The following is a 24807-nucleotide window of genomic DNA, read 5'->3' on the forward strand; positions in this document are numbered from 1 at the left end:
AACCATGAGATTATGACCTGAGCCAAAGTCAGATGCTTAACCAACTGAGCCACCCAGGCACCCCTCAAACTATACTCTTTTGTATGATGAAATTATTGGTTTATGTTAAAAGATATGAGTAATAAATGAAAGTTTCAAGAATGAGAAAGAAGGATACTCAGCTTCCATTTTGATAAAAATATGATTTATATCATATTAGGATTATTTAGGAGCAAGGAGAAGCTCAGATCAGCTTAAGAAAGAAAAAGAGGGCTTGTTGGATTGGAATTGGAGTACTTCCAGATTGGAGGCAATCTTCATCCACTTTTCACATGGACATTATCCCTCTAATTTTGAGCCTCTGACTGTTCTCTTATCTTTAGTCTTCTCAAGCTAAGAGAGTTTGATTACCTTGTTTAATCACCATTTCAAATGGAGTATTCCTCAGTAGTTCCTAGATCTGGCATTCTTCTCTGGTGTAGTGGACATGTCTGTATTTCTTTATGACAATTTTTAGTTGTATATTTTCACCCAAAGAGCTATATTACAAAGTTGTAGTCATCAAGACAATATGTTACTGGCACAAAAACAGACACATAGATCGATGGAACAGAATAGAAAACCCAGAAATGGGCCCACAACTGTATGGTCAAATAATCTTTGATCACGCAGGAAAGACTATCCAGCAGGAAAAAAGACAGTCTCTTCAATAAATGGTGCTGGGAAAACTGGACAGCGACATACAGAAGCATGAAACTGAACCACTTTCTTACACCATACACAAAAATAAATTCAAAATGGATGAAAGACCTAAATGTAAGACATGAAACCATCAAAATCCTAGAGGAGGACATAGGCAGCAACCTCTTTGACCTCGGCTGCAGCAACTTCTTACTAGGCATGTCGCCAAACACAAGGGAAACAAAAGCAAACAGGAACTATTGGAACTTCATGAAGATAAAAAGGTTCTGCACAGTGAAAGAAACAATCAGCAAAACTAAAATGCAGCCTATGGAATAGGAGAAGATATTTGCAAATGACATATCTGATAAAGGATTAGTATCCAAAATCTATAAAGAACTTATCAAACTCAACACCCATAAAACAAATAATCCAATGAAGAAATGGGCAGAAGACATGAATAGACACTTTTCCAAACAAGACATCCAGATAGCTAACAGACACATGAAAAGATGCTCAGTATCACTCAACATCAGAGAAATACAAATCAAAACCATGATGAGATACCACCTCACACCTGTCAGAATGGCTAAGATTAACAACACAAGACACAACAGTGTCGGGAGGAGGTAAAGAAAGGGGAACCCTCTTGCACTGTTGGTGGGAATGCAAACTGGAGCAGCCACTCTGGAGAAGAGTACGGAGGTTCTTCAAAAAACTAGAAATACAGGGCGCCTGGGTGGCTCAGTTGGTTAAATGTCTGACTTCAACTCAGGTCATGATCTCACAGTCCATGAGTACAAGCCCCACGTCAGGCTCTACACCGACAACTCAGAGCCTGGAGCCTGCTTTAGATTCTGTGCCTGCCTGTCTCCTTGCCCCTCTCCCATTTGCATTCTGTCTCTCTCAAAAATAAAATAAAAACATTAAAAAAAAAAAACAAAAAAACTAGAAATAGAAGTACCTGATGATCCAGGAATTGCACTAGTCGGTATTTACCCAAAAGTTACAAAAACACAGATTTGAAGGGTTATATGCACCCAAATGTTTATAGCAGCATTATTAACAATAGCCAAACTACTGAGAGAGCCCAAATGTCCATCATCTGATGACTGGATAAAGAAGATATGGTGTACACACACACACACACACACACACACACACACACACACACACACACACACAATGGGATAGTACTAAGCCATCAAAAAAGAATGAAATCTTGCCATTACAACTGCGTGGATAGAGCTAGAATGTATTATGCTAACTGAAATAAGTCAATCAGAGGAAGACTAATACCATATGATTTCACTCATGTGGAATTTAAGAAACAAAGATGAACATATGAGAAGGGGGAAATAAAGAGAAGGAAACAAACCACAAAGACTTTGAACTATAGAGAACAAATTAAGGGTTGATGGAGAGCAGTGGGTGGGAGATGGGCTAGATGGGTGATGGGTATTAAAAAGGGCACTTGTGGGCACCTGGGTGATTCAGCAGGTTGAGCATCTGACTTTAGCTCGGGTTATGATCTCACAGTCCATGGGTTCGAGCCCTGCACTGGGTTCTGTGCTGCCAGCCTAGAGCCTGGACTCTGCTTCAGATCCTGTGTCCCCATCTCTGTTTGCCCCTCCCCTGCTCACACTCTGTCTCTCTCAAAAATAAATACACATTAAAAAAAAATTTTTTTTAAAGGGCACTTGTTGTAATGAGCACTGGGTGTTGTATGTAAGTGTGAATCACTGAATTCTACTTCTGAAATCAATACTGTACTGTATGTTAACTAACAAAAATTTAAATTAAAAAAATAGTGAAAAAAAAGTAAAACAAGTTAGTGGAGGGAAAAATAGAATAATTCTTAGTAAATTCAAAAGAAGGCAGGAGAGGAGAGGAAAAAGGAACAGAACAGTTGGGAGTTAGAAAACAGTCAGATGGTAAATTTAAGCCACATTATATGAGTAATTGTAGTAAGTGTAAATTGACCCAATACCCCAGTGAAAAGGTAAAGATAATCGTATTGGATGAAAAAACAAAATCCAACTGTATGGTACTTACAAGAGACATATCTGAAATATAAAGACTGCAGAATGACAGAAGATGGAAAATGATATATAAGCAACATTAACCAAAAGAAGTTTGTGAAACTATACTAATATCAAAGTAATTTTAAGGGAAAAAAATTACTGTAGATAAGACACATTTAATAATGATAGAAAAATCAACCCAACAAGAACATAGCAATTTTTAAATTTTTTTTCAGTTTATTTATTTACTTTGAGACAGAAAAAGAGAGAGAGAGAGAGAGAGTGAGCACAGGGGAGGGGCAGAGAGAGAAGGAGAGTGAGCGAATCCCAAGCAGGCTCCACACTGTTAGCACAGAGTCTGACGCAGGGCCTGAACCCATGAACCACAAGATCATGACCTGGGCCGAAATCAAGAGTCTGATGTTTAACCGACTGAGCCAGCCAGGTGTCCCAAGAACATAACAATTCTAAATTTGTAAGCACATATAGACTAGATCATTGTTCAACAAATATCCACTAACCTCCTCCACCATTTTCATGGAGAAATACACTTCTCCATTCCATTGAAGTTGCGAACCCTATGGCTATGTGAATAAATTGCTTTGGCCAATGGAATGCAAGCACAAGTGGCAGACTGCCAGCTGCAAGCCTAGGCTTTAAAAGGCATTGCATGTTTCCATTTGTCTTTCAGAGAGTTTCTAACCTCTATGATGAGAATAATAGCCCCAGGTAGGCATTGCCTACCTAGAATGAGACATGTGGAACAGACTACAGCCAGGAAGCAAGTCCAGCCAATCTGCAGATCTCAGCCTAACACTTAGCTACCTCACCTATAAATGATAAACTTAAACAGTTACTGCTGCCACTAAATACTTTTGTGGTTGTTTATTGTGAAGCAATAGCTGACTGATAGAGCACCTAACAAAGCTTCAATATATATATAAAGCAAAAAATTAAACTAAAAGAAGAAATAGACAAATCGCACCCTTGATAACAATCTGATAGAAAAAGCAGACCAAAAATCAGCAAATATGTGAAAGGTTGGAAAAACATAAGTAGTATTTTGACTTCAGTGACATACATGAATCACTGTATCCAATAACTGCAGAATGCTCACTGTTTTCATATGTACCTGAAACATTTTCTAAAGTTTGTCATATACCAGGGCATTAAAAAATCTCACTACATTTTAAAGAACCAAAATCAGATAGAACATGATGTTATCTAAGTTAAGTAGAAACAGTCGATTTAACGTTATTTCAGTATTTCAATGCAAAATAGCTAGAGAATCCCTAAATGTTAGGAAAATAAGCAGTACCTTCATATAACCCATAGATCAGAGAAGAAATAACAATGGAAGTTAAATTTGATGTGTTAAGCTGTCTGGCTGCTATTAGGTTGGCAGTTCTAATGTAGAAATTCCACAATTATCTTCTATTGTTTTATTCATGTTTAGTATTTTAATAGTTACTAATTAGAATGTATTTCTCTTTTGCAGTGATAATTTACAGTTAAAAGATCTTTCCACAGTGATGGGTCATTTTAATTGTTACAGGCAAATGACAGAAAATACTGAAGACTAATCATTTCTTGGGCCAAGTGGAGGCTGAAAGACATCAAAGTGCAGTGAAAGAAAGATAATCACCAGTATCTGCATTATTAAATATCAATGAAAGACTTTTCATTAAACAATGTTTTTTTCATTATTTTACTGAAAAGCATTAAATTGACCATTTCATTAAAATAGCATATAGTAAAGAGAGTCAGTTGTTAAAAAGAAAAATAAACAACAGTGATAATTACAGTGACTCAAATGATAATTCATTACGCTCAGAATCAAACGGATAAAATTGGCCAAACATAAAGCAAACAAATACAGCTTTGTATTACTAAACCAAACAAAGATAATGTTGTTGTATGAAATGATAGTATCTATCCCATTAATGTAGTTAATTTGAGTTTTATAAGTTTTGTGATATTGTGCAAGTTTAATTCATAAGACTGGTTTGGTTTCACAGTGTATTATATGCTACAAAGGTAAGGAAGTTACATCTTGTGTGAACATTTTTTAATGTTATAATAAAACAATATAAGAGAATATTGATAATATTGGAAGTTTTTTTTTTAATTTAAAAGAGTGTATACACTTTTTGAGTTAGGGAAGCAATGCTGTGTATGTGTGTGTGTGTGTGTGTGTGTGTGTGTGTGTGTGTGTGTGTGGTTACCTACTTGTGAAATAATAAATATATATATTGGTCTCTACCCCTTGTTCTTGCTAGTATTTGGTCTTTGACTCCAGTTACTGATACAGAGCTCCTAAATCCTTGTAATTTCTTGAGTGATAAGAGCATCCAACACAGAACCCTAAGTCCCTCACAATTTCTGGAATGACAGGCACATCAACTCTGGGTGGGCTCCCAGACGGGGACTGGTTACTAGAAAAACGAAGCTGTGATTAGACACTTGGAACTTTGAGTCCTACCTCCCATCCTCTGGGGAGGGGAGAGGAGCTAGAAAGTATGTGAATCAACTATGTCTATGTGATGAAGCTTCCATAAAAATGCCTAAAGTATGGGCTTTGGAGAGCCTCCAGGTTAGCAGACTTGTGGAGATGCCAGGAGTGTGGGCCCCAAATGGGCATTGAAGCTCAGTAGCTCTTCTCACATACTTTGCCCTATACATCTCTTCTATCTATCTGTTCCTGAGTTGTGTCCCTTTATAATAAACAGGTAATCTAGTCAGTAAATTGTTTTCCTGAATTTTGTGAGCTGCCCTTGAAAATTATCAAACCCCAGGAGGGGATTGTGGCAACATCTAATCTACAGAGGGTTGGTCAGAAGCACAAGTGACAATTGGACTTGTGATTGGTGTCTGAAGTTGTAGGGCATGGATAGTCTTGTGGGACTAAGCCTTTAACTAACCAGGTTTGTGCTAACCCCAGTATCAGAATTGAATTGAGTTGCACACCCAGCTGGTGGCAGAAAATTGGTCGGTGTGGGAAAAAACCCACACATCTGGCCATGGAAGTGTTGTGAGTATGAGAGTAAAAGAAAACACAGTGTGCTTTTCCAAGGCTATTAGCATAAGTTTACTTGTCAGTATATAACAAATATCATGTATGTGGTACGTGTCATAAGTTTCATTATTATACATTCTCTTTGCTGGTCGTAATCACTTAGAAGACATAATAAAAAAAGATTTTGTTTACATTATCTATAAAAAAAAATAAAATAACTGAGACTAATCCTGGATAAGAAATACATAGAATCAGTATGAAGATAAATCACTGGGGCGCCTAGGTAGTTCAGTCGGTTGAGCATCTGACTCTTGATTTCGGCTCAGGTCACAATCTCACAGTTCATGAGATTGAGCCCCACATCAGGCTCTGTGCTGACAGTGCAGAGCCTGCTTGGGATTCTCCCTCTCTCTCTCTCTCCACCCCCCCACTCACTCTCACTCTCTCTGCCCCTCCCCCACTCTCTCTCCTCTCTCAAAATAAACTGAAAAGAAAAGAAAAGAAAAGAAAGGAAAGAAAAGAAAAGAAAAGAAAAGAAAAGAAAAGAAAAATCACCTGTTTCCTAAGCAGAAAATCTCAGTGCATACAGATTTCATTTTCCTAGATCAGAATCCTGAATGTTGCAAAAAGATCCATTCTGTCCAGGTACTGGCCCTAGCAGGTAGGGCCATTTCAATACTTTCCATGCAAGTGCTTTTGGCAGTTTATGGGAACTGAGAAGACCTGCTTAGAGAGCCAAGAAATACCCCTAGGGTTTCCCATAAAGGCAGGTCATGAGGGAGGGAACAAATATCCAGTAGTAGGTGAACCTCCTTCCCCCAGATACTTTTGGTTATGGTTTATGTGACTCCATCTTCCAAGCCCTGGTATGGCCAGAAGCTCTAAAGATGGCACATTAATACAGTTTGACCTAGTAAATCTACTATTGGAAATCTATCCTAATGAAACACCCTAAAATGAACACCAGTGTTTAGGTACAAAGATATTGGTTACAATATCATTTACAATAGAAAAACCTGACAAAAATTCTAATTATTCCATAATTATGAAATAGTTCATATTAACCCAAATCAAATGAAATAAGATTCTTGTTTTTCCCTCATTCATCAGATTTATTGGTTACCAAGTTTTTTAATGCTACTTTCTAAATATATCTCAGATGGCAGCTTCTTAAAGATGAAGTTCTAGGGAAATCAGATATTCTAGATGAGACACATGACTGGTATGTTCTTTACCAAGGCCCTTTTTCTCTGAAGGAATCCAGACAGTTTGCTACCTCCAAAATAAACTAGAGGTGGACTCCAAAGGATAAATTTATATTTTTGAAACAATTACTATGAGTGTCATAGCTCAATATAATGCAGTTATATTTTATTGAAATATTTTATTTAAAACAAGGTATCTTAATAAAACATAAGATACTCAAGATGTTGATGATAAGTCTGGAAGTCAGGAGAGGAGTGGGTCAGAAATTGGGTTAGCCTGGTGGGCATGGAAAGTATCAAGATCTGTTGACTGAGGAGGTAACTTCTATTTCTGACAGTATAGCTGATTAATTGTCTCACAGTCTTAAATAATATGCTAAATTGCAAAAAATTAATAGGGTGCCGAGATGATATTTTTGGTTCTTCCGAACTCACAAATGAAATGAAAGCAGAATTCCTAGAAGCTAAGCAAGTACCCTAACCAGCTTCATGCAGGGGGCAAGAGATAAAACCTAGAGACCAGCTAGGCTAGGGAGTCTAATAGGAGACTCTTAATAGAAATCATTTCAATAAGAAAACTCTAAACAGTGAATGTGACAAACGTTCTTTGGAATAAATCCCAGAAGCAGTATAGCCTTGCAGTTGTGAGCATAGACTCTGTACCCAAACTGCCTGGGTTTAAATCCCAGCTCTCCCACTGACTTTTGGAAAGTCACTTTTCCTCCCTGTGCATCAGTTTCTAAGTCTGTAAAATGAGGAAAATAATAGTACCTATCTCATAGTGTTGTTCAGAGCATTAAATTAGTTAATATACATAAAATTCTTAGAATGCCTGGTACATCGCAAGAATTATGTAATTGTTAGAAATAAGGTGCTACACAACATGCAGAAGAATGAAACTGAACCACTTCCTTACACCATACACAAAAATAAACTCAAAATAGATGAAAGACCTAAATGTGAGACAGGAAACCACCAAAACCATAGAGGAGAAAACAGGCAACAACCTTTGACCTCAGCCGCAGCAACTTTTTACTCAATGTGTCTCTGAAGGCAAGGGAAATAAAAGCAAAAATGAACTACTGGAACTTCATAAAGATAAAAAGTTTCTGCAAAGTGAAGGAAATAACAAAACTAAAAGGCAACTGACAGAATGGGAGAAGGTATTTGCAAATGACATATTGGATAAAGGGTTAGTATCCAAAATCTATAAAGAACTTACCAAACTCAACACACAAAAAACAAATAATCCAGTGAAGAAATGGGCAGAAGACATGAACAGACACTTAAAAAAAATTTTTTTTAAGTTTATTTATTTGAGAGAGAGAGAGAACAGGGAGGGGCAGAAAGAGAGAAAGAGAGAGAGAGAGAGAGAGAGAAAGAGAAAATCCCAAGCAGGCTCAATGCTGTCACCACAGAGCCCGACACAGGGCTTGAACTCAAAAACAGTGACATTACGACCTGAGCTGAAACCAAGAGTCAGACCCATAACTGACTGAGCCACCCAGGCACCCCGAATAAACAGTTTTCTAAAGAAGACATCCAGATGGCCAATAGACACATGAAAAGATGCTCAAAATCACTCATCATCAGGGATATACAGATCAAAATCACACTGAGATACCACCTCACACCTGTCAGAGTGGCTAAAATTAATAACTCAGTAAACTATAGATGTTGGCAAGGATGTGGAGAAATGGGAACCCTCTTGCACTGCTGGTGGGAATGCAAACTGGTGCAGCCACTCTGGAAAACAGTGTGGAGGTTCCTCAAAAAATTAAAACTAGAGCTACCCTTTAACCCAGTAATAGCACTACTAGGAATTTATCTAAAGGATACAGGAGTGCTGATCCACAGGGGCACATTTACCCCAATGTTTACAGCAGTGCTTTCAACAATAGCCAAACCATGGAAAGAGCCCAAATGTCCATCAACTGATGAATAGATAAAGAAGATGTGGTTTATATATACAATGGAATACTACTTGGCAATGAAAAAGAATGAAATCCTGCCATTTGCAACAACGTGGATGGAACTGGAGGGTATTATGCTAAGAGAAATAAGTCAGTCAGAGAAAGACAGATATCAAATGTTTTCATTCATATGTGGAACTTGAGAAACTTAACAGAAGGGGGAAGGGAAGAGGAAAAATAATTTCAAACAGAGAGTAAGGCAAGCCTGTAAGAGACTCTTAAATACAGAGAACAAACTGAAGGTTGATAGTGGGTGGGGGGAGGGCAGGAGAGAGGGGAAAATGGGTGACAGGCATTGAGGAGGGCAATTGTTGGGAGGAGCACTGGGTGTTGTATGTAAGCGATGAATCATGGGAATCTACCCCTGAAACCAAGAGCACACTGTATACAATGTATGTTAGCTAACTTGACAATAAATTATATAAAGAAATAAATAACAAATAAAAAGAAATAAGGTGCTACAATCTCAGTGGAAGCATAAATAAGAAATAATCTACCATGGGGATGAGGGCCAGGAGAAAATTACCCCTTTTGACATTAAAGTTGGGTAAAGGAAGAAGAGGATATTTCCTGCAAATTCATAACCTGGTGCTTATTCATGCCTGGTGCTCAGGCAAGAGTGAAGTCTGAATTCATGCTGTCTGTGTGTGCGCTCAGAAACACATCAAGCAGAGAATTTAATTTGAAGTGGGGCTGACTCAAAGGTAACAGGTAGAAAGAAATATATATACTTTCTAGAGAATAGAACTTAACTCAAGCTACAACCTAGAAATTTATGGCCAGAAAAATTACCTTTCAAGAAACAAAGTAATTTTCAGGCAAACAAAAACAGTTCATCACTAACAGACTGACACAGAGAATTCTAAAGGATCAAATTTGGACATGAGAAAATGACCACTAATGGAAGATCTGAGACGCAGAAAGGCATGGTGAGTTTGCCTGCATTTCATTAGGGTCTCAAGTGCAAGTGTGCTGGTGGGTACTGTCATAGGAATAAATTATTAACGTGTCATTTGTCATTGGTACCCAAAATGTTATTCAATATTTGCAAAGTATTTTCAGTCCCTTCTACAAAAAATACACACAGATCCCAAGTATTATGGTTTAAAAAAAATTTTTTTAATGTTTATTCATGTTTTTGAGAGAGAGACAGAGAATGAGTACAGGAGGGGTAGAGAGAGGGAGACACAGAATCCGAAGCAGGCTCTGAGCTTCTCAGCACAGAGCCTAATGCAGGACTTGAACTCACGAAATGGGAGATCATGACCCGAGCCAAAGTCGGACGCTTAACCAACTGAGCCACCCAGGTTCTCCCCAAGTATTATGGTTTAATAACAGATACCAAGCATTATGGTTTAATAAAACAATCCCGAAAGTAATGATAAGTTTTATCAGAAAAGTCAGTATTTGTAGCTGGTAATTCCAGTATGTTTTACTGGCAGGCACAGGCAATATTGATACAATAACCTCCAATCTTATACTATAAAACAAAGTTTTTTTTCAATTTAGTAAGGTATAGAGATCTATAGAATGTATAGTAAAAATACAAATCATTTAAAATCTCCTTTATTTTTCCTTTAGGTTATAAAATATCACTATGGTGCTATATATAATTTTGTATTTTGTCTATAATTGTACCTTTACAAATATATTTTCCATAAATTAAGTTTCTTCAGCAACTGTAAATACTATATATATAACAACCATATAATTTTTTAAAAAGACATAGTGAGCCAAGATATAATAAATATATGGGTAAATTTAAATAAAAGCTGACTGATTAAAATAGTAATGATAATGTCTAATTTGTGGGGGAAATTTTAGAACTAAAATACTGGATTTTAGTGGCATATAAATTTGGGATGGTGTTGCTTGGAGTTAAAGTGTTTTATTATCTTTATATTGTTTTAGAAGAAGATAAAGATACTAACTTTAGATTTTGTTTAGTAAAATTAGTATATTTAAAAAAAAAGAAAACTAGGATACTCTCAAAAAATAGACAAGGAGAGGGAAAAATGGAAAGAAATAAAAGGAAGTTACAGAAGAAGTGGGAAACACAGAAATGTATCTGAACACACAAGTAACTATTGTAACAATTGTTGGTTAAACTCTTTAAATAATTTTCAGACTGGATAAAATAATAAAAATGCAGCTCTATGCTACTTATGAAGACATACCTAAAAACAAGAATAAATCATGTTAAGTGAAAGAAGCAAGTCATAGAAAAAAACTTACAGCATAATTCTACTCATATGAATTTCAAGAACAGGCAAAACTCACCAGTCTTATTTAGGGATCACAAATAAGTGGCAAACTTTTAATAAAAGCAAGGGAATGAGTACCAAGTACTGTGCATTTCAGGACAATAGTTACCTCTGGGGAGAGGAAAGAGTGATATGATGGGGGCCACACATGGAGCTCCTAAGGCTCTGGGAATGCTCTATTTCTTAAGTGAAAGATAAAAAGATAAAGATTGAGAGGGCATGCAGACCCTTAGGAAGAATATGGAAAATGCAGTCTTGTGACAAAATGTAAAGAAGCAAGAACTCAGCCCCCAGAGCTCCTGACAGCGTGGCCCAGGGCAACCAGGTCAGTAAGCAGGAGTTCTCAGTGAAAGTACTCTCATAGGAAGTTCCAGTTCATCTGGTCTATTGCTTCCACATAGCCTCAGGCTGTCTTTACTCTCTAAGACAAACTAGTGACCACTAACCAGGAACACTGGCTATTTGATGACCTCAGGTGCTCTAGGTGAGGTGGAGGAAGCGCTTGTGAGTCACTGTTCTGGGACATCTGTCCCTTGGCTTTATGCTGTGCTAGCTTCCGAAGAACCTTTTAGAATGACGCTCCCAAATGGTGGTGGAGGGAATGGGCTGGTCTGCCTTCAGTGGAGCTCTTCCCCTCTTTCCAAGGTCTTTTTTTTTTTTTAAATATAATTTATTGTCAAATTAGTTTCCATACAACACCTAGTGCTCATCCCAACAAGTGGTAAGGTCTTAAAATAATGTAGATTTTTATTTTTCTCTTTCCCAGTCTTGCAGAAAGTGTGATCATAAGATCACACAATCAAATGTTCTCATCTTGACTACTTGACAGACTAACTCTCCCACTGAAAAGAGATTCTACATTTTGAGATGTCAATATTTTGTCTTTCACCAAAGACAAGTTTCTCAAACACATTAGCTGTCCTAGAACATTTTTTTTCTCATACTTCTCACACTCACCTAGTTGACTAAAACATAGATCGTTGAGCTCTACTGTTGATTCCGTAGATTAGTGGTTGGGCCTGAGAATCTGCCTTTCTAGCAAGCTCACAGATGCTGCTGATGCTGACTTGTGGATGACACTTAGAGAACCACTGACCTCAAATGTCTTTCATCCTTTGCAGGTATTGCTGAAGATCTCTCCTCCCCATTCTTTGACTGAACCCCACACAGAGAATCCTTCATCTGAGGAGTGCATTTACTGCCTCAGTATCCTCTGCAGAGCAGCCTTCACCTCCTGGTTCTTGAGGCTGTAGATGAGGGGGTTCAGCAAGGATGTGATCACACTGTACTGAATGGAGACCACACGCTCCAACACTGAGCCTGAGGCAGGGCTGATGTACCTGAATAGAGCCGTCCCATAGAACAAGAGCACCACGGTGAGGTGGGAGGAGCAGGTGGAGAAGGCTTTGGCTTGGCCCTCAGAGGAGCGGATGTTCAGAATGGCAGAAATGATTCTGGAGTAAGAGAAGAGGATCAGGGGAAGCGTCAGCAGCCCTAGAAATGCACTGGACCCTGACAGAAGGAACTTGTTGGCAGTGGGATCAGTACATGACAGAGGGAAGAGTGAGGGCAGCTCACAGCAGAAGTGGAAGATGATGTTGGACCCACAGAAATGTAACTTGTGGATGAAAAGATTATTTACCAGTGAGTTCAGAACCCCTATTCCCCATGCTGCGCTGACCATTACCATGCAGAGAGGCCTGTTCATGACCATGGTATAGAGCAGAGGGTGGCAGATGGCAGCATAGCGGTCATAGGCCATGGCAGAGAGCAGACTGGCTTCCGCACACCCACAGAGAAGAAAAAAGAAACTCTGGGTGATACAGCCCCACACAGAGATGCTTTTCTTCTGAGACAGGAAGTTCTGTAGCATTTTGGGCATAGTAACTGAAGAGAAGCAGATATCTAGGAAGGACAGATGTCCAAGGAAAAAATACATGGGGATGTGGAGGTGAGAATCCCCTCTGATCACCAGGATCATCACCAGATTCCCCACCAGGGTCAGGAGGTAAATCCCCAGGAACACCACAAAGAGCAGAGTCTGGATGCGGCCGTCAGCAGACAGCCCGAGGAGGATGAACTCAGTGAAGAAAGTGAAGTTATCCATGGCTGTTTATAAATTCCAACCCTAGAAAGAAATCAACTGTATTACAGAATCTGAGTAGTCTTTAGTAATCAGACTATCACTCCCACACCCTAAAACTTCTCAGGAGATACTCCTTTCAGCTTAACAACAGAAAAGGTAAATAAGTTGAGTATTTCCAATTGTGATAGATATGAGTTGAATTATATCCCCACTCCCCAAATATGTTGGAAGTCCTAACCCCCAGCACCTCACAATGTTACCTTACTTGGAATTAGGATAATTGCAGATGTGGTAAATTAAGATTATCTTATTTTGGAATAGGATGGGCTCTTAATCCAATATGACTGGTGTCCTTATAAGGAAGAGGAGAGTACCATGTGAAAACAGACACACAGAGCGAAGGCAGCCATGTGACAACACAGGCAGAGATTGGGGTGATACAGTTGCAAGCCAAGGGATCCCAGTGATTAACAGCCACCACCAGAAGCTAGGAAGAGGCAAGGAAGGATTTTTCCATACAAGTTTTAGCAGGGGGGAGTGGTCCTACTTACACCAGCCTCTAGAACTGTGAGACAATACATTTCTGTTGTTTTAAGCCGGTTGCTGGTACTTTGTTACATCAGCCCTAGGCAACTAATAACAGTGACTTTCAGAGTTTCTGCCCTTTGGCCCTCTCATTAATTCTGTCAGTGAATATAGCAAACATCTTTGGAACCTAAATCAAACTACACACTTTGACCCTTAAGAGTATAGTTATGAGAACAAACAAATGTGAGGCATCAAGTGAAACTGTTTCAGAAAACAGACAATTGAGTTGCAAGTGTTTTCATATTTAGGTTTGGGTCCTAAAGCCAAGGACTAGAGAACTCACCCTCTCATTGTCTGAATTTTGGGTAAAGATGTGAAGAAAGGACTTGGAAAATGTTACTACAGATTGCACAGGGCTTCCCAAACATTTCAAGATCCTTCAAGAGTAACCTGTGACTCAGTTCATACTGCAAAACTGGAGAAATGTGTGTGGGAAAGGGTGGATGTGCCGCAGACAAGCTTGCTCTGTCCTCAAGCCCACGAGGTCAGGTTCTCATAGCATCTCTAGCAGGGAGATGAAGGCCCACCGAGATGAGGGGACTTGCTCTGCATCACACAGCTGATCAGCAGAACAGCTAGGAATGAGCCAGAACACTCTGCTCTCAGTCCAGTGCTCCTCCTACCACAACACAGCCAGCAGAGGGATGACATATTTTTTGAGCCATTTAAGGTATGCTTAGAGGACTACATAGCTATGTCTTAAATATAGCACTGTGTTTAGAATTAAAAAGCTGGACCTAAGAACTGAAAGCTGTATGAACTTAAACCTTCTGAAGGACAATTTTTCACATCTTTAAAATGGAACAATTATATCTGTTTCATGTGTTTGACATGAACTTATTTAAGAAGACTTTTAAGTGGTTGAAGACAAATTTCTGGAGAAACTGTTCTGGGAGCTTTCATGGAAAGGAACTGACCACTAAAAGAGGGAATAGGAAGAAAGTAAGAAGGGTGAGCTGTTGGGAGTGCCTGGGGGCTCAGTCAGTTAAGTGTCTGACTTTAGATCAGGTCATGATTTCATGGTTCATGAGTTCAAGCCCCCACATTGGGCTCTGCACTGACAGTACGGATCCTGCTTGGGATTCTCTTTCTCTCTCCTCTCTCTGCCCCTCCCCAACTTGTACTTTCTCTCTTTCTCAAAATAAATAAATAAACAAACTTAAAAAAGAAGGGTGAGCTGTGCCCTTATGTGGGAATATTTGTGGTTAGTGGCATTGCCTTTTAAGATCAAGAAGACTTCCTTTCTCATTCCTAGTTCTGACAATTACAGCAAAGGCATCGTTGGGGGAAATCTCCACCTCTGAAATTTGCTAAGAGATTGAACTCCCAGTCTGTCCTCTCTGCAGATTATTCTTGTTTGGAGACAAGGAATGCAACTTAATGATCTCTTGCTATCCCTAAACCCATAAGACCTTAGAACACTTAGTGAAAGTCAGGCAAGAGGGAATGAGAAGGACTCCTGTTTTCTTTACTCTTCCTATGGCATATATTTGAGACAATGCCATCCTTACAACTCCTTCATGCCGAAAGAAGACATGCTTTAGTGTCAGGGACCAGGGACATGAGCAGAGGAGATAGATCCCAGATGGACAGAAGTGCACATAGATGAACATCTCATGAGATTCTACTCCCAGGGGGAGAAACTGGTCTACTTATTTACTTTAGGCAATGTATTTCTCTTATGCTTGATTTTACTTCTTTTTCAATACCATGAGGAATCTGGGTCAGACCCGGATTCCTCCCAGTTATGCAAACCCATGAAAATTGGCCATTTTTCACTCCTATTGCTGACCTGGATTGTTCTAAATCTGGCTCCTATTTGGGATTCTGAACCAGATTGCCTGTCTCCCCCCACCCACCACCACCACAGTTGGGCAAGTGGGATGAGACAGTGCTCTAGGTAGGCCTTGGGCAAAGTCAATTTTATATCCTGACATTTTCTAGGATCAGAGCCTGTGGGGTCAGCTCTAGCTAATGCCCAAAGGGCTTGCATTCTCGGCACTGGGACTTTCTGGGCCTTGCTAAAAGTCATTAACTCTTGTCAGTCTTCCTCTAGTAACCTACCTGAATCCTGAGAAGAACTCCTGACCAGTTTGTACGAGTCTTATATTTCTCAAGCCCTATTCTCTTTGGCCATCTCTTTGCCAAGATAGCCCTGGGAGATGAGCATGAGGAAAGACCTCAGGGAGCCTGGGACTGCTCACTGCACATGGGGGATGCTGCAGCATCAGAGTCATTTGAGATCTGGTGCTGACTTTGAAGGCTGGCTGTGATTTGGAAGTGGGGATGCAGAAACATTTCTAGGCAGAGCATAAGGCATGATGCAGAATCTGACAAATAAAGCCCAGTTTAGGGTTTCTCAGCCTCAGCCACGAGTATGTACATTGAGAGGCACTGGTGTGTCTGCTAGCATGGGCGTGCGTGCGCACACACACACGTGCACACACACACACACACACACACATATACACACCACCCACATACTCATGTATAAAGTCTAACATTCTCCTTTTTCTTTTGGATTTACTCTAAATTCTATTGTCTTCAGGTGTGCTATGTTTCTTCCCTCACATTCGCCTCACATGGCCTTGTAAGAGCAATTAGAGGTATGAGGCAGGAACTCTTTCATTTTCTTGATTTCCCACTTACACATGTATTTCTCTGCCCTTTCTTTAGTAGAGGTATCTGCCTTGAATCTAAGGCTAACACCTGTATGTGTATTTTAACTCCCATTCCATCCTGAGCCTCTGGGTCCTTTTCCTTCAGCCATGCCAATTTTCTGTTTTTATCATCAGTTTCTTTCTGTTATTCATTTGTACTAAGAATATAAACAAATTAAAATATCTCTTATATTTACAAGTATCCAGTTGACCCCATTTTTCACTGGGGCAGGGGGTGAACTGATTTTACATTGCATTACTCTACTTCTCTCACAGCTGCATTTACTGAAAGCCTAACTTCACTGTCTTACCTGCCAAGCTTTTTCACTTTTCACGCCACAACACTCTGGATTCTGCATCCACCATTCCTTTTCTTTCATGTTGCTAGTGACTGCTACAACCAGTATGAATTTTTCCCCTGATACTGGAATGTAAGAAACATCACATTTTAGTCCTCATTTTCTAGGGTTGACCAGACATTAAATTTCTGAACCCTGCATAGTTAAGAAAAAGTTGGGGAGAGGGAGGTGATTATTCTTTTTCAGCCATAATGAAAATAGCCCTTTATCCACGCTTAACTTCAGAAGGAGTCTAGAATTCTTCCCCAGTAGGATATGATTAGGAGGAGTAGTGATTTCCTTTAGTGAAGGACACCTTTCTCATAAGCTGTAGGACACCAATTGGTAATGGATGACTAGAAGTACTTACATTGCATACACATAGCATAAAAATGTAAATATGAATTAACTTCGTTTAGGGATCAGGTTTAGAAGTATTACATATAGCATTACTATTTACATTTATGTTCATTAATACATAAACTACCTTTTTATAAAAATAAATTTGATATGGCTATATTAAATTTAGTATTTCCAGGTTAAAAAGCATGAAGGGGAGTGACCGGAATTACAGTTTGGAGCAGGTTTAAGAAGGATCTTATATGCAAGAGGTTGACAAACTATGGTTCATAGGTCAAATTCAACTTACCTGTCTGTTTGTAATAAGTAAAGTTTTATTGGAATAGCCACACTAATTCATTTACTTTAGGCCATGGCTGCTTTCACATATGGCAGAGTTGAGGGGTTACAGCAGACGCTATACATATGACCCACAAAGCCTAAAATGTTTGCTACCCTGCCCTTTAAACAGAAGTTTGCTTACCCCTGCTATATGACATGCTAAGGAACTCAGAGTTTATCCTGAGTCATTACTGAACCATTGGATAGATGGGAAGAAATTGAGTGGGAGCAAACAAATCACTAAAATGACTATTGTAGAGCCTGGGAGATAAAGGATCCTGCTCCTGGACAAGGGAAGAATGGTTCCCTCATTTTTTAAGTATTCACCTGATAATCCTACCCTATCTGCTGGGTTATTGTTTTCTGTAATTTAAGATATTAAAAATACACTGGAAATAGCTATTTTAATAATCAATAATTAAATTACAAACATAGCTATTTTTCTTATCAGAGTTTTCCCCTTACATTCTAGTCCTTCCCTCTGGGATCACTTTATTTCTTGTGGAAGTATTCTTTTAGTAAATGTAGTCATGTGTAATAAATTCCCTTAGTCTTTGCACGCTTGAAAGTACCTTTAGTTTTTCCCCATTTAAAAAGATATTTTAATACATATCCATGGTACAAAAAGTAAGTTTCTCCAATCCCTATTCCTCAATTAATCCCTTTCTTAGATGCAAGAACTGTTTACCATTTTACTTGTATAAACTTCCAGAGATAGTCTATAAGTATAACCACATCTGTGTATATAGTATTTTCACACATAAATGATAGTATAGTTTATATACCATTTTGCAACTTTCTTTTTTTACTCATCAATTTAAAGACCATTCCATATTGACATATATAGGCTGCCTCATTTTTATTTTTATCTTTTTAAGGACTCAGAGGTCATAGTTCATGTTTCCAAAAGAAAACAATTTCTCAGAGAGATATCAGAGATATTTTACAAGGACATCGAAGACTGTGGTTTGTAGGATTCTCTTAATGGAGGACCATGTTTTCTTCATAGAGAATGTTGGCTTTTTTTTTTTTTAACTGATGTGTAGCTGACACTCATTGTTACATTAGTTTCAGATGTCAGAGCTGTTTCATTTTTTTAAGTGGCTGTCTAGTGGTCCCTTGTATGGGAGTACTACTATATTTATTTAACATGTACTTTATAAATGGCAATAGCCAAGATTTCATCATTCTTCCATTCATTCACCAAATATCTTTTTTTTTTTAATTTTTTTTTTTTGAGACAGAGAGAGAGCATGAACGGAGGGCAGAGAGAGAGGGAGGCACAGAATCGGAAGCAGGCTCCAGGCTCTGAGCCGTCAGCCCAGAGCCCGATGCGGGGCTTGAACTCACGGACTGCGAGATCGTGACCTGAGCTGAAGTCGGACGCTTAACTGACTGAGCCACCCAGGCGCCCCACGTTCACCAAATATCTTGAGCATCTACTATGGCCAAGAAACTCTTCCAAGATGCTCAGGAAGACATTAGTGAACAAATGGAGCTCCCTGCCTGCATAGGGAAATATAACGATTATCCTTGTATATGTTTCCTTTTGCACACTTGTAAGAATATTGGTAAGATTAATTCCTAAGAAAAGATATACTTGAAAAGATCAAAACATTTTTTATAGAGATATCCAGATTTCTCTTCATGAAAGCTGTACTAATTTTAAAAGCTCATTAGCAGGGCACCTGGGTGGCCTATTTGGTTAAGTGTCCCACTCTTGATTTTGGCTCAGGTAGTGATCTCATGGTTTGTGAGTTCCAGCCCTGAGTCGGGCTCTGGGCTGACAGTTCAGAGCCTGCTTAGGATTCTCTCTCTTCATCTCTCTGCCCCTCCCCTGCTCATGCTCTCTCTCTCAAAATAAATAAATAAAACTTAAAAAAAAAGTTCATTGGCAATGTATGATAGTGCGTATTTCCCATACTTTTGCCAACAGTGTCTTATCAAACCTTTTGATCTTTGCCAAGCTAATAGTTTTTAAAAATCTCATTGTAGTCTTATTTTGCATTTATCTCTATTCTAGGTGAACTTAAACATATCTTAATATGTTTAAGAGCCCATATATTTTCTATTTGGTGAAGTCTCTGCTCATGTAATTTGCCCAGTTTTATTCCGGGCAAATTGATTTTTCATTGATTCATCGCCACTTACCATATTTTAAAGAATTGAGTGATACAAGTTTCAATTATTTTCTAGTTTTATTGCTGTCTTTTTGATTTGTTTAAAATATTTCTTCTTGAAATATTTTCCTAGTTTTTTTGTTGTCTTTTCATTTTGTTTAAAGTGTTTCATCTTTGAATAACTTTTAAAATTTTGATACAGTTCAATTTAGTAATCATTTACTATATAGTTTCAACTATTTTGGTCATACTTACAAAGACATTTTACTTATACTTAGACATTCTTCCACATTTTTGTAGTTTCATTATTTTTCTTCAATTCATTTGGAATTTATTTGGTTATAAGACAGGAATCCAGTTTAATTTTTCACACAGAGCTACCAGTTATCCCATGTCTTGTAATGAATGATCCATCTTCAGTCTATTGATCTGAATTAGCATCTTTTACACATTCTAAATTGTATACATTTGGGTTCATTTATGGACGATTCTGTATATTCATGCATATGTTTGAATTATTGAATCCTTATAATGCGATTTCATATTCTAAAGGACTATTTCCCCACTGCACTTTTTTTCCTGGAAATTTGCTGAGTATTCTTGCTTTTTTTCCCCCCTTTGAATTCTAGAAAGAAATCATTCAATTCTAAAAGAAGCTTGTTGACATTTTTATTGAGACTATGTTAAATCTATAGGCTTTTTAGATAGATATGAGATCTTCATTATAACTGAGTTATACCACTCAATAATAAGATATACTTGTTCGTTTGTTTAATCTTCTTTTGGGTCCCTTGATTGAACCTTAAGGTTTTCTTCTAATAGTTCTTGCACATTTTAAATAAGTTTATTCCTAGGTATTTTGTATTTTTTATTGCTACTATAACATTAATTTCTTCCATTATGTCTTCTAATTAGTTGTTGTCGAAGATGTAAAGACTACTGATTTCTGTTTATTAACTTTATATCCAGTCACTTTATAAATTCTTTTATCATTTGTAACAGTTCTGAGTATAGATCTCCCAAATTTTCCAGGTAAACAATCATATCCTTTGTAAAAATCCTAATGTTACTCTCTTTGCAGTTTGTACTCTTCATTTCTTATTTAGTTGTATTCACTAATGCCTCCAGAGATATTCCATGAATATTTAATATTATATACACTTACATAGTAGTGATTATAAGGAACTCCTTTTTCTGATTCATGGAAATGTTCTTAGTGTTATGCCATTAAGCATAATGTCGGCTTTGGAGATACGTACCTAAACACATGTGTATTATTTATTTACATATATTCATATGTTTATATATAGCATATTAAGGAATTTTATCCGTATTTATCATATCAATAAGTGTAAACAAGACAAACTCATTTATTAAAATTAAAATGCCCATTTTAGGTTATAAGACAAATGTAAGTATAGTATAGACAAGAAACAAATATAATTAGAATGATTCCAAAATGAAAGAACAAGAATAAAGTTATATCAGATAAACAGAAATAAACAGAAGGCACATGGTTAAGATCTTAGTAATAGGTAAAGTTTAATTATTGGTAAAAATATTACTCATGTCAAAGAAGAGTATTTTATAATAAATGACTATTCTTCATGATAAAGAACTAATAATTGTGAATAGCTCTGTTTCCAAAAAAATTAGCCTCCAAAATGATCAGAAATGCCAGAAATATCTGAACCAAATTAATAAAAGAAGACCTTAATTCAACTCTTTAGTTCATCCTAGACCCAGAGGGGGGAAAAATGAGGATGTAGATGATGTTAGTAATAAAATTTAGTTATCTATAACTTTATAACTCATAGAAAATTTTTAAATGGATGATATATTTTATTTGGCTAGAAAGAAAACCTTAATAAATTTTCTCAAATAGAAAAATATAGATAACATTTTACTAAATGTAATGAAACTATAAATTAATTACAAACTTGTAAACTATCCTTGCCATCTAGAACATCTCTTATAAGAAAAAAGGAAATCAAAACTAAAATTTGATATCTAGCAAATCTTTTGAAAAGCACAACATATCAACTATGGTGGAATATTAATAAGCAGAAATAGGAAGAAATGGGGCAGCTGGATGGCTCAGTTGGTTAAACTCCTGACTCTTGATTTTGGCTCAAGTCATGATCTTATGGTTTGTGAGATTAAGCTCCTCATGGGACTGTGGGCTCTGGCTGCTGGCACAGAGCCTGCTTGGGATTCTCTCTCTCTGCCCCTTCCCCACTCATGTACTCTCTCTTCTTCTCTGTCTCATAAATTGAGGAAAGTAAAAGGAAAGAGCCAATAAAAATACAAGCTGAAATAAATTAATTAGAAGAAGCATCTGAATTAATAAATCCAAGAGTCTGTCTTATGAAATTAATTAACTCATTAAAAAAAGAGGAAGAAAAAAATCACTGAAATGATAAATAATAATGTATAAATAACCATAGATACAGAAGAAAAAGAAACCATAACTAGTTATAAAATATAAGAAAAAAGTAATTAAAGATTCCTCTCCCCAATGCTCTCTTTTCTCTCCCATTGCCAATAGCAATAAGCCAAGGATATTTCACTGTGATTTCTACCAAACATTCAAAGAAATGATAGCCCTGATACTATATAAATTGTTCCATGGAATAGAAAAAGAAGCAAGCTTCCAAGTTCTTTTTATTAAGCAAGTATAATATTAATACCAAAGCTCCATGAAACAGACCATAGGAGGAAAAAAAAGACTAACTAACGTTGATATAAAACATCTTAAGTAAAATATTAGCGAAGAGAATACATCAAAATACTAAAAAGTGATAAACCATGACCTAATGCTATTTTTTGCAAGAATGAATAGTTCAATATGAGGAAATTTCTTGATGTCTTCTACATTAACAGAGAAACTGACAAATGATATAATTATTTTTGCAGATTCATTACACATACATTTATTGAATGTTTACTCTCTACCATGCACTGTTCTTATTACTGGGGACGTATTAGTGAACGAAAAAGATAAAAACCTCTGCATTCCTACTTGTATGGAGTAATGAGAGCTTCAGAGCTTGAACCTGAAGTGCTATTTTGACCTAATATAAAGCCTCTACCACTATGCTGTACTTTTTCAAAATAAAAATTATAAACACCATCTTGAGTAGTGATATTGCTCCTCTGTACTTTCCTCTGTACTTCCCAACCACTATATCCAAGTACTCTTCTCAACACTTTCTCACATTTAGAAATATTATTTATTTTATTAATGACAAATTTGAGGTGGCCAAAATTTGGTTCCTCTGTTATCACTCTCCTCACCCTTACTCCTTATCCACATCCCCAGTTCCACCACCACTTGACCACCACAGAACTATTTCATTAGATATGTTAAGAATATAAGTCCTTTGAGAAATTGCATTTTGGAAATTTGCTTTAAGATGTAGATACACATGAGAAATATTGAATTAAAATTGACTTACCATTTCATAAATTTACTTCATCTTCTAACATATTTTCATTTAACCTCCATATATATCCTTGTGGAATCTCATTCTATGTCCATTTAGAGTCAGCAACTCCTAGAAAACAATTGGGTTGGGAGGAAGTAGGGATTAGAGATAGTACATCATTCTGAAAAAGGTAAACATGATAGATCACACACCAAAATCTTGGGTAGTAAAGGATGAAAATGTAGTATGTTTATAAACTAAGTGAAATGGACATTTATGTTTTGTCTTTCCTGCATCTTTTTTTCCATTTATAGATTACTCTTCATTTGCTCCATATTGGATTGTCAACCACAGAGGTTTCCTAACCTCTAAGATTAGAGGTTGATATTGCACAGAGATTAATCCCAAGAATGGACATGTAATCCACACAGAGCTGATCTGAGTCACTTAATGAGATCTGACGTAAGATATAAATGTTTGAGGAGAGGGCAAGAAGGAGAAAGGGAGAGGAGAGAGAGAGAGAGAGACTACCTCTGAGATTTTAAACTAAGAAAAATGTTAAGTCTAGAACTGCCAGTGGACAACTTTCTCACTGTGTGGAGAGGCTGAGAATAAAGCCAAAACAGTGAAGATAAACTATAATCTGGGAAGAGGAAAGTACAGAGGACTAATGTCATTGTTGGAACACGTGGAGCCAGCTGTTCCTGGGGCTACTGAAATCCTGAACTTTCCAGGAGCAAGTTTTCAGTGTGCAATAGGAGTTTTAAGGGAGAATGGGTCAGTGGTCTGGCACCAAGAGAATGTCAGAAGGTACAAGTGATAAACAGTTTGAGTTCTGAAGCCTGAGATTAAAAAATGTTGATTCCATGCATAGAAATAAATGAGGATAAAGAAAAACTATAAGGTTTCTTTTTTATAAAACATGAAGGAGATAGATGATTTTTTACATGATCAGAAAGAAAATAATAGATGTAGAAGAAGAGTAATTAGCTTTTCTAAAGAAGAGAACTAAGGAAAGTGGGACTAGACTAATATTCCTTAGCACAAAGAGGGACTTTTTCCTGAACTTAAGATCTGACTTTGTTTATCTAGAATGTCATTCAAAATTCATAAATATTGAATAATAATTGACATTCATAAATTTCCTGCCTGGTATCAGATGTTTGGAGTGCAGAACCTGGTGCAGAACTAACAAAACTGTGAGATCATGACCTAAGCCAAAACCAAGTTGGATACTTAACTGACTGAGCCACCCAGGCACCCCTCCCTAATTATCCTTTTAATATTGGTAAAATTTGTGGTCAGGTTCCTCTTTCATTGTTGATATTGATCAGTTTTGCTAGAAGGTTATTTCATTGATCTTTTTTAAAGAAGAAAGCTTTTGTTTAATGTGTCCGTATTTTTTTGTTCATTATTTATATCCTTGACTTGGGTTCTTATCCTTATAACTTTCTTCTGTCTGGTTATTTTGAGCATAACTTGCTCTTCTTTTACTAGCTTCTCAAGATGGAAGCTCATATCATTGAGTTTAGACTTTTTTTCATTTTTGATATAAGCATTTAAAGCTCTAAATTTCTCCCAAATCACTGCTTTATCTGACAACTTTTGAAAATTGAGATACAATTGACATAAGTTTAAGGCATACCATGTGTTGATTTGATACTTTTATGTATTACATGATTACCACCATAGCATTACCTAACACCTCTATCACATCACATAATTATCATTTTTTTTAATGAAAGCACTTAAGATCTAGTTTCT

General features: G+C 37.2%; 2 protein-coding genes across 2 annotated transcripts in view; both read right to left on the reverse strand.

Annotated features, from left to right (window-relative positions):
• ZNF641 (zinc finger protein 641) overlaps window positions 1-24807 on the reverse strand; it is a 165539-nt gene that overhangs the window by 51279 nt on the left and 89453 nt on the right. The window contains exons 2-3 of the mRNA XM_045061684.1: window positions 23074-23172; window positions 16788-16900 (exon numbers count right to left, since the gene is read on the reverse strand). The gene's annotated coding sequence lies outside the window, so the exon portion shown is untranslated. The remainder of the gene's footprint in view (window positions 1-16787; window positions 16901-23073; window positions 23173-24807) is intronic.
• Window positions 11013-14898, reverse strand: LOC101098390 (olfactory receptor 8S1-like). Its single transcript, XM_003988649.4, has one exon. It carries the CDS (start codon window positions 13247-13249, stop codon window positions 12338-12340), a length of 912 nt encoding a protein of 303 aa, XP_003988698.2. The 5' UTR covers window positions 13250-14898; the 3' UTR covers window positions 11013-12337.

Source organism: Felis catus, chromosome B4 (assembly GCF_018350175.1).
Source record: "Felis catus isolate Fca126 chromosome B4, F.catus_Fca126_mat1.0, whole genome shotgun sequence".
NCBI lineage: Eukaryota > Metazoa > Chordata > Mammalia > Carnivora > Felidae > Felis > Felis catus.

Excerpts from the sequence above, each read along its gene's own strand:
- LOC101098390 (XM_003988649.4), bottom strand. The coding sequence starts at position 13,249 with ATGGATAACTTCACTTTCTTCACTGAGTTCATCCTCCTCGGGCTGTCT.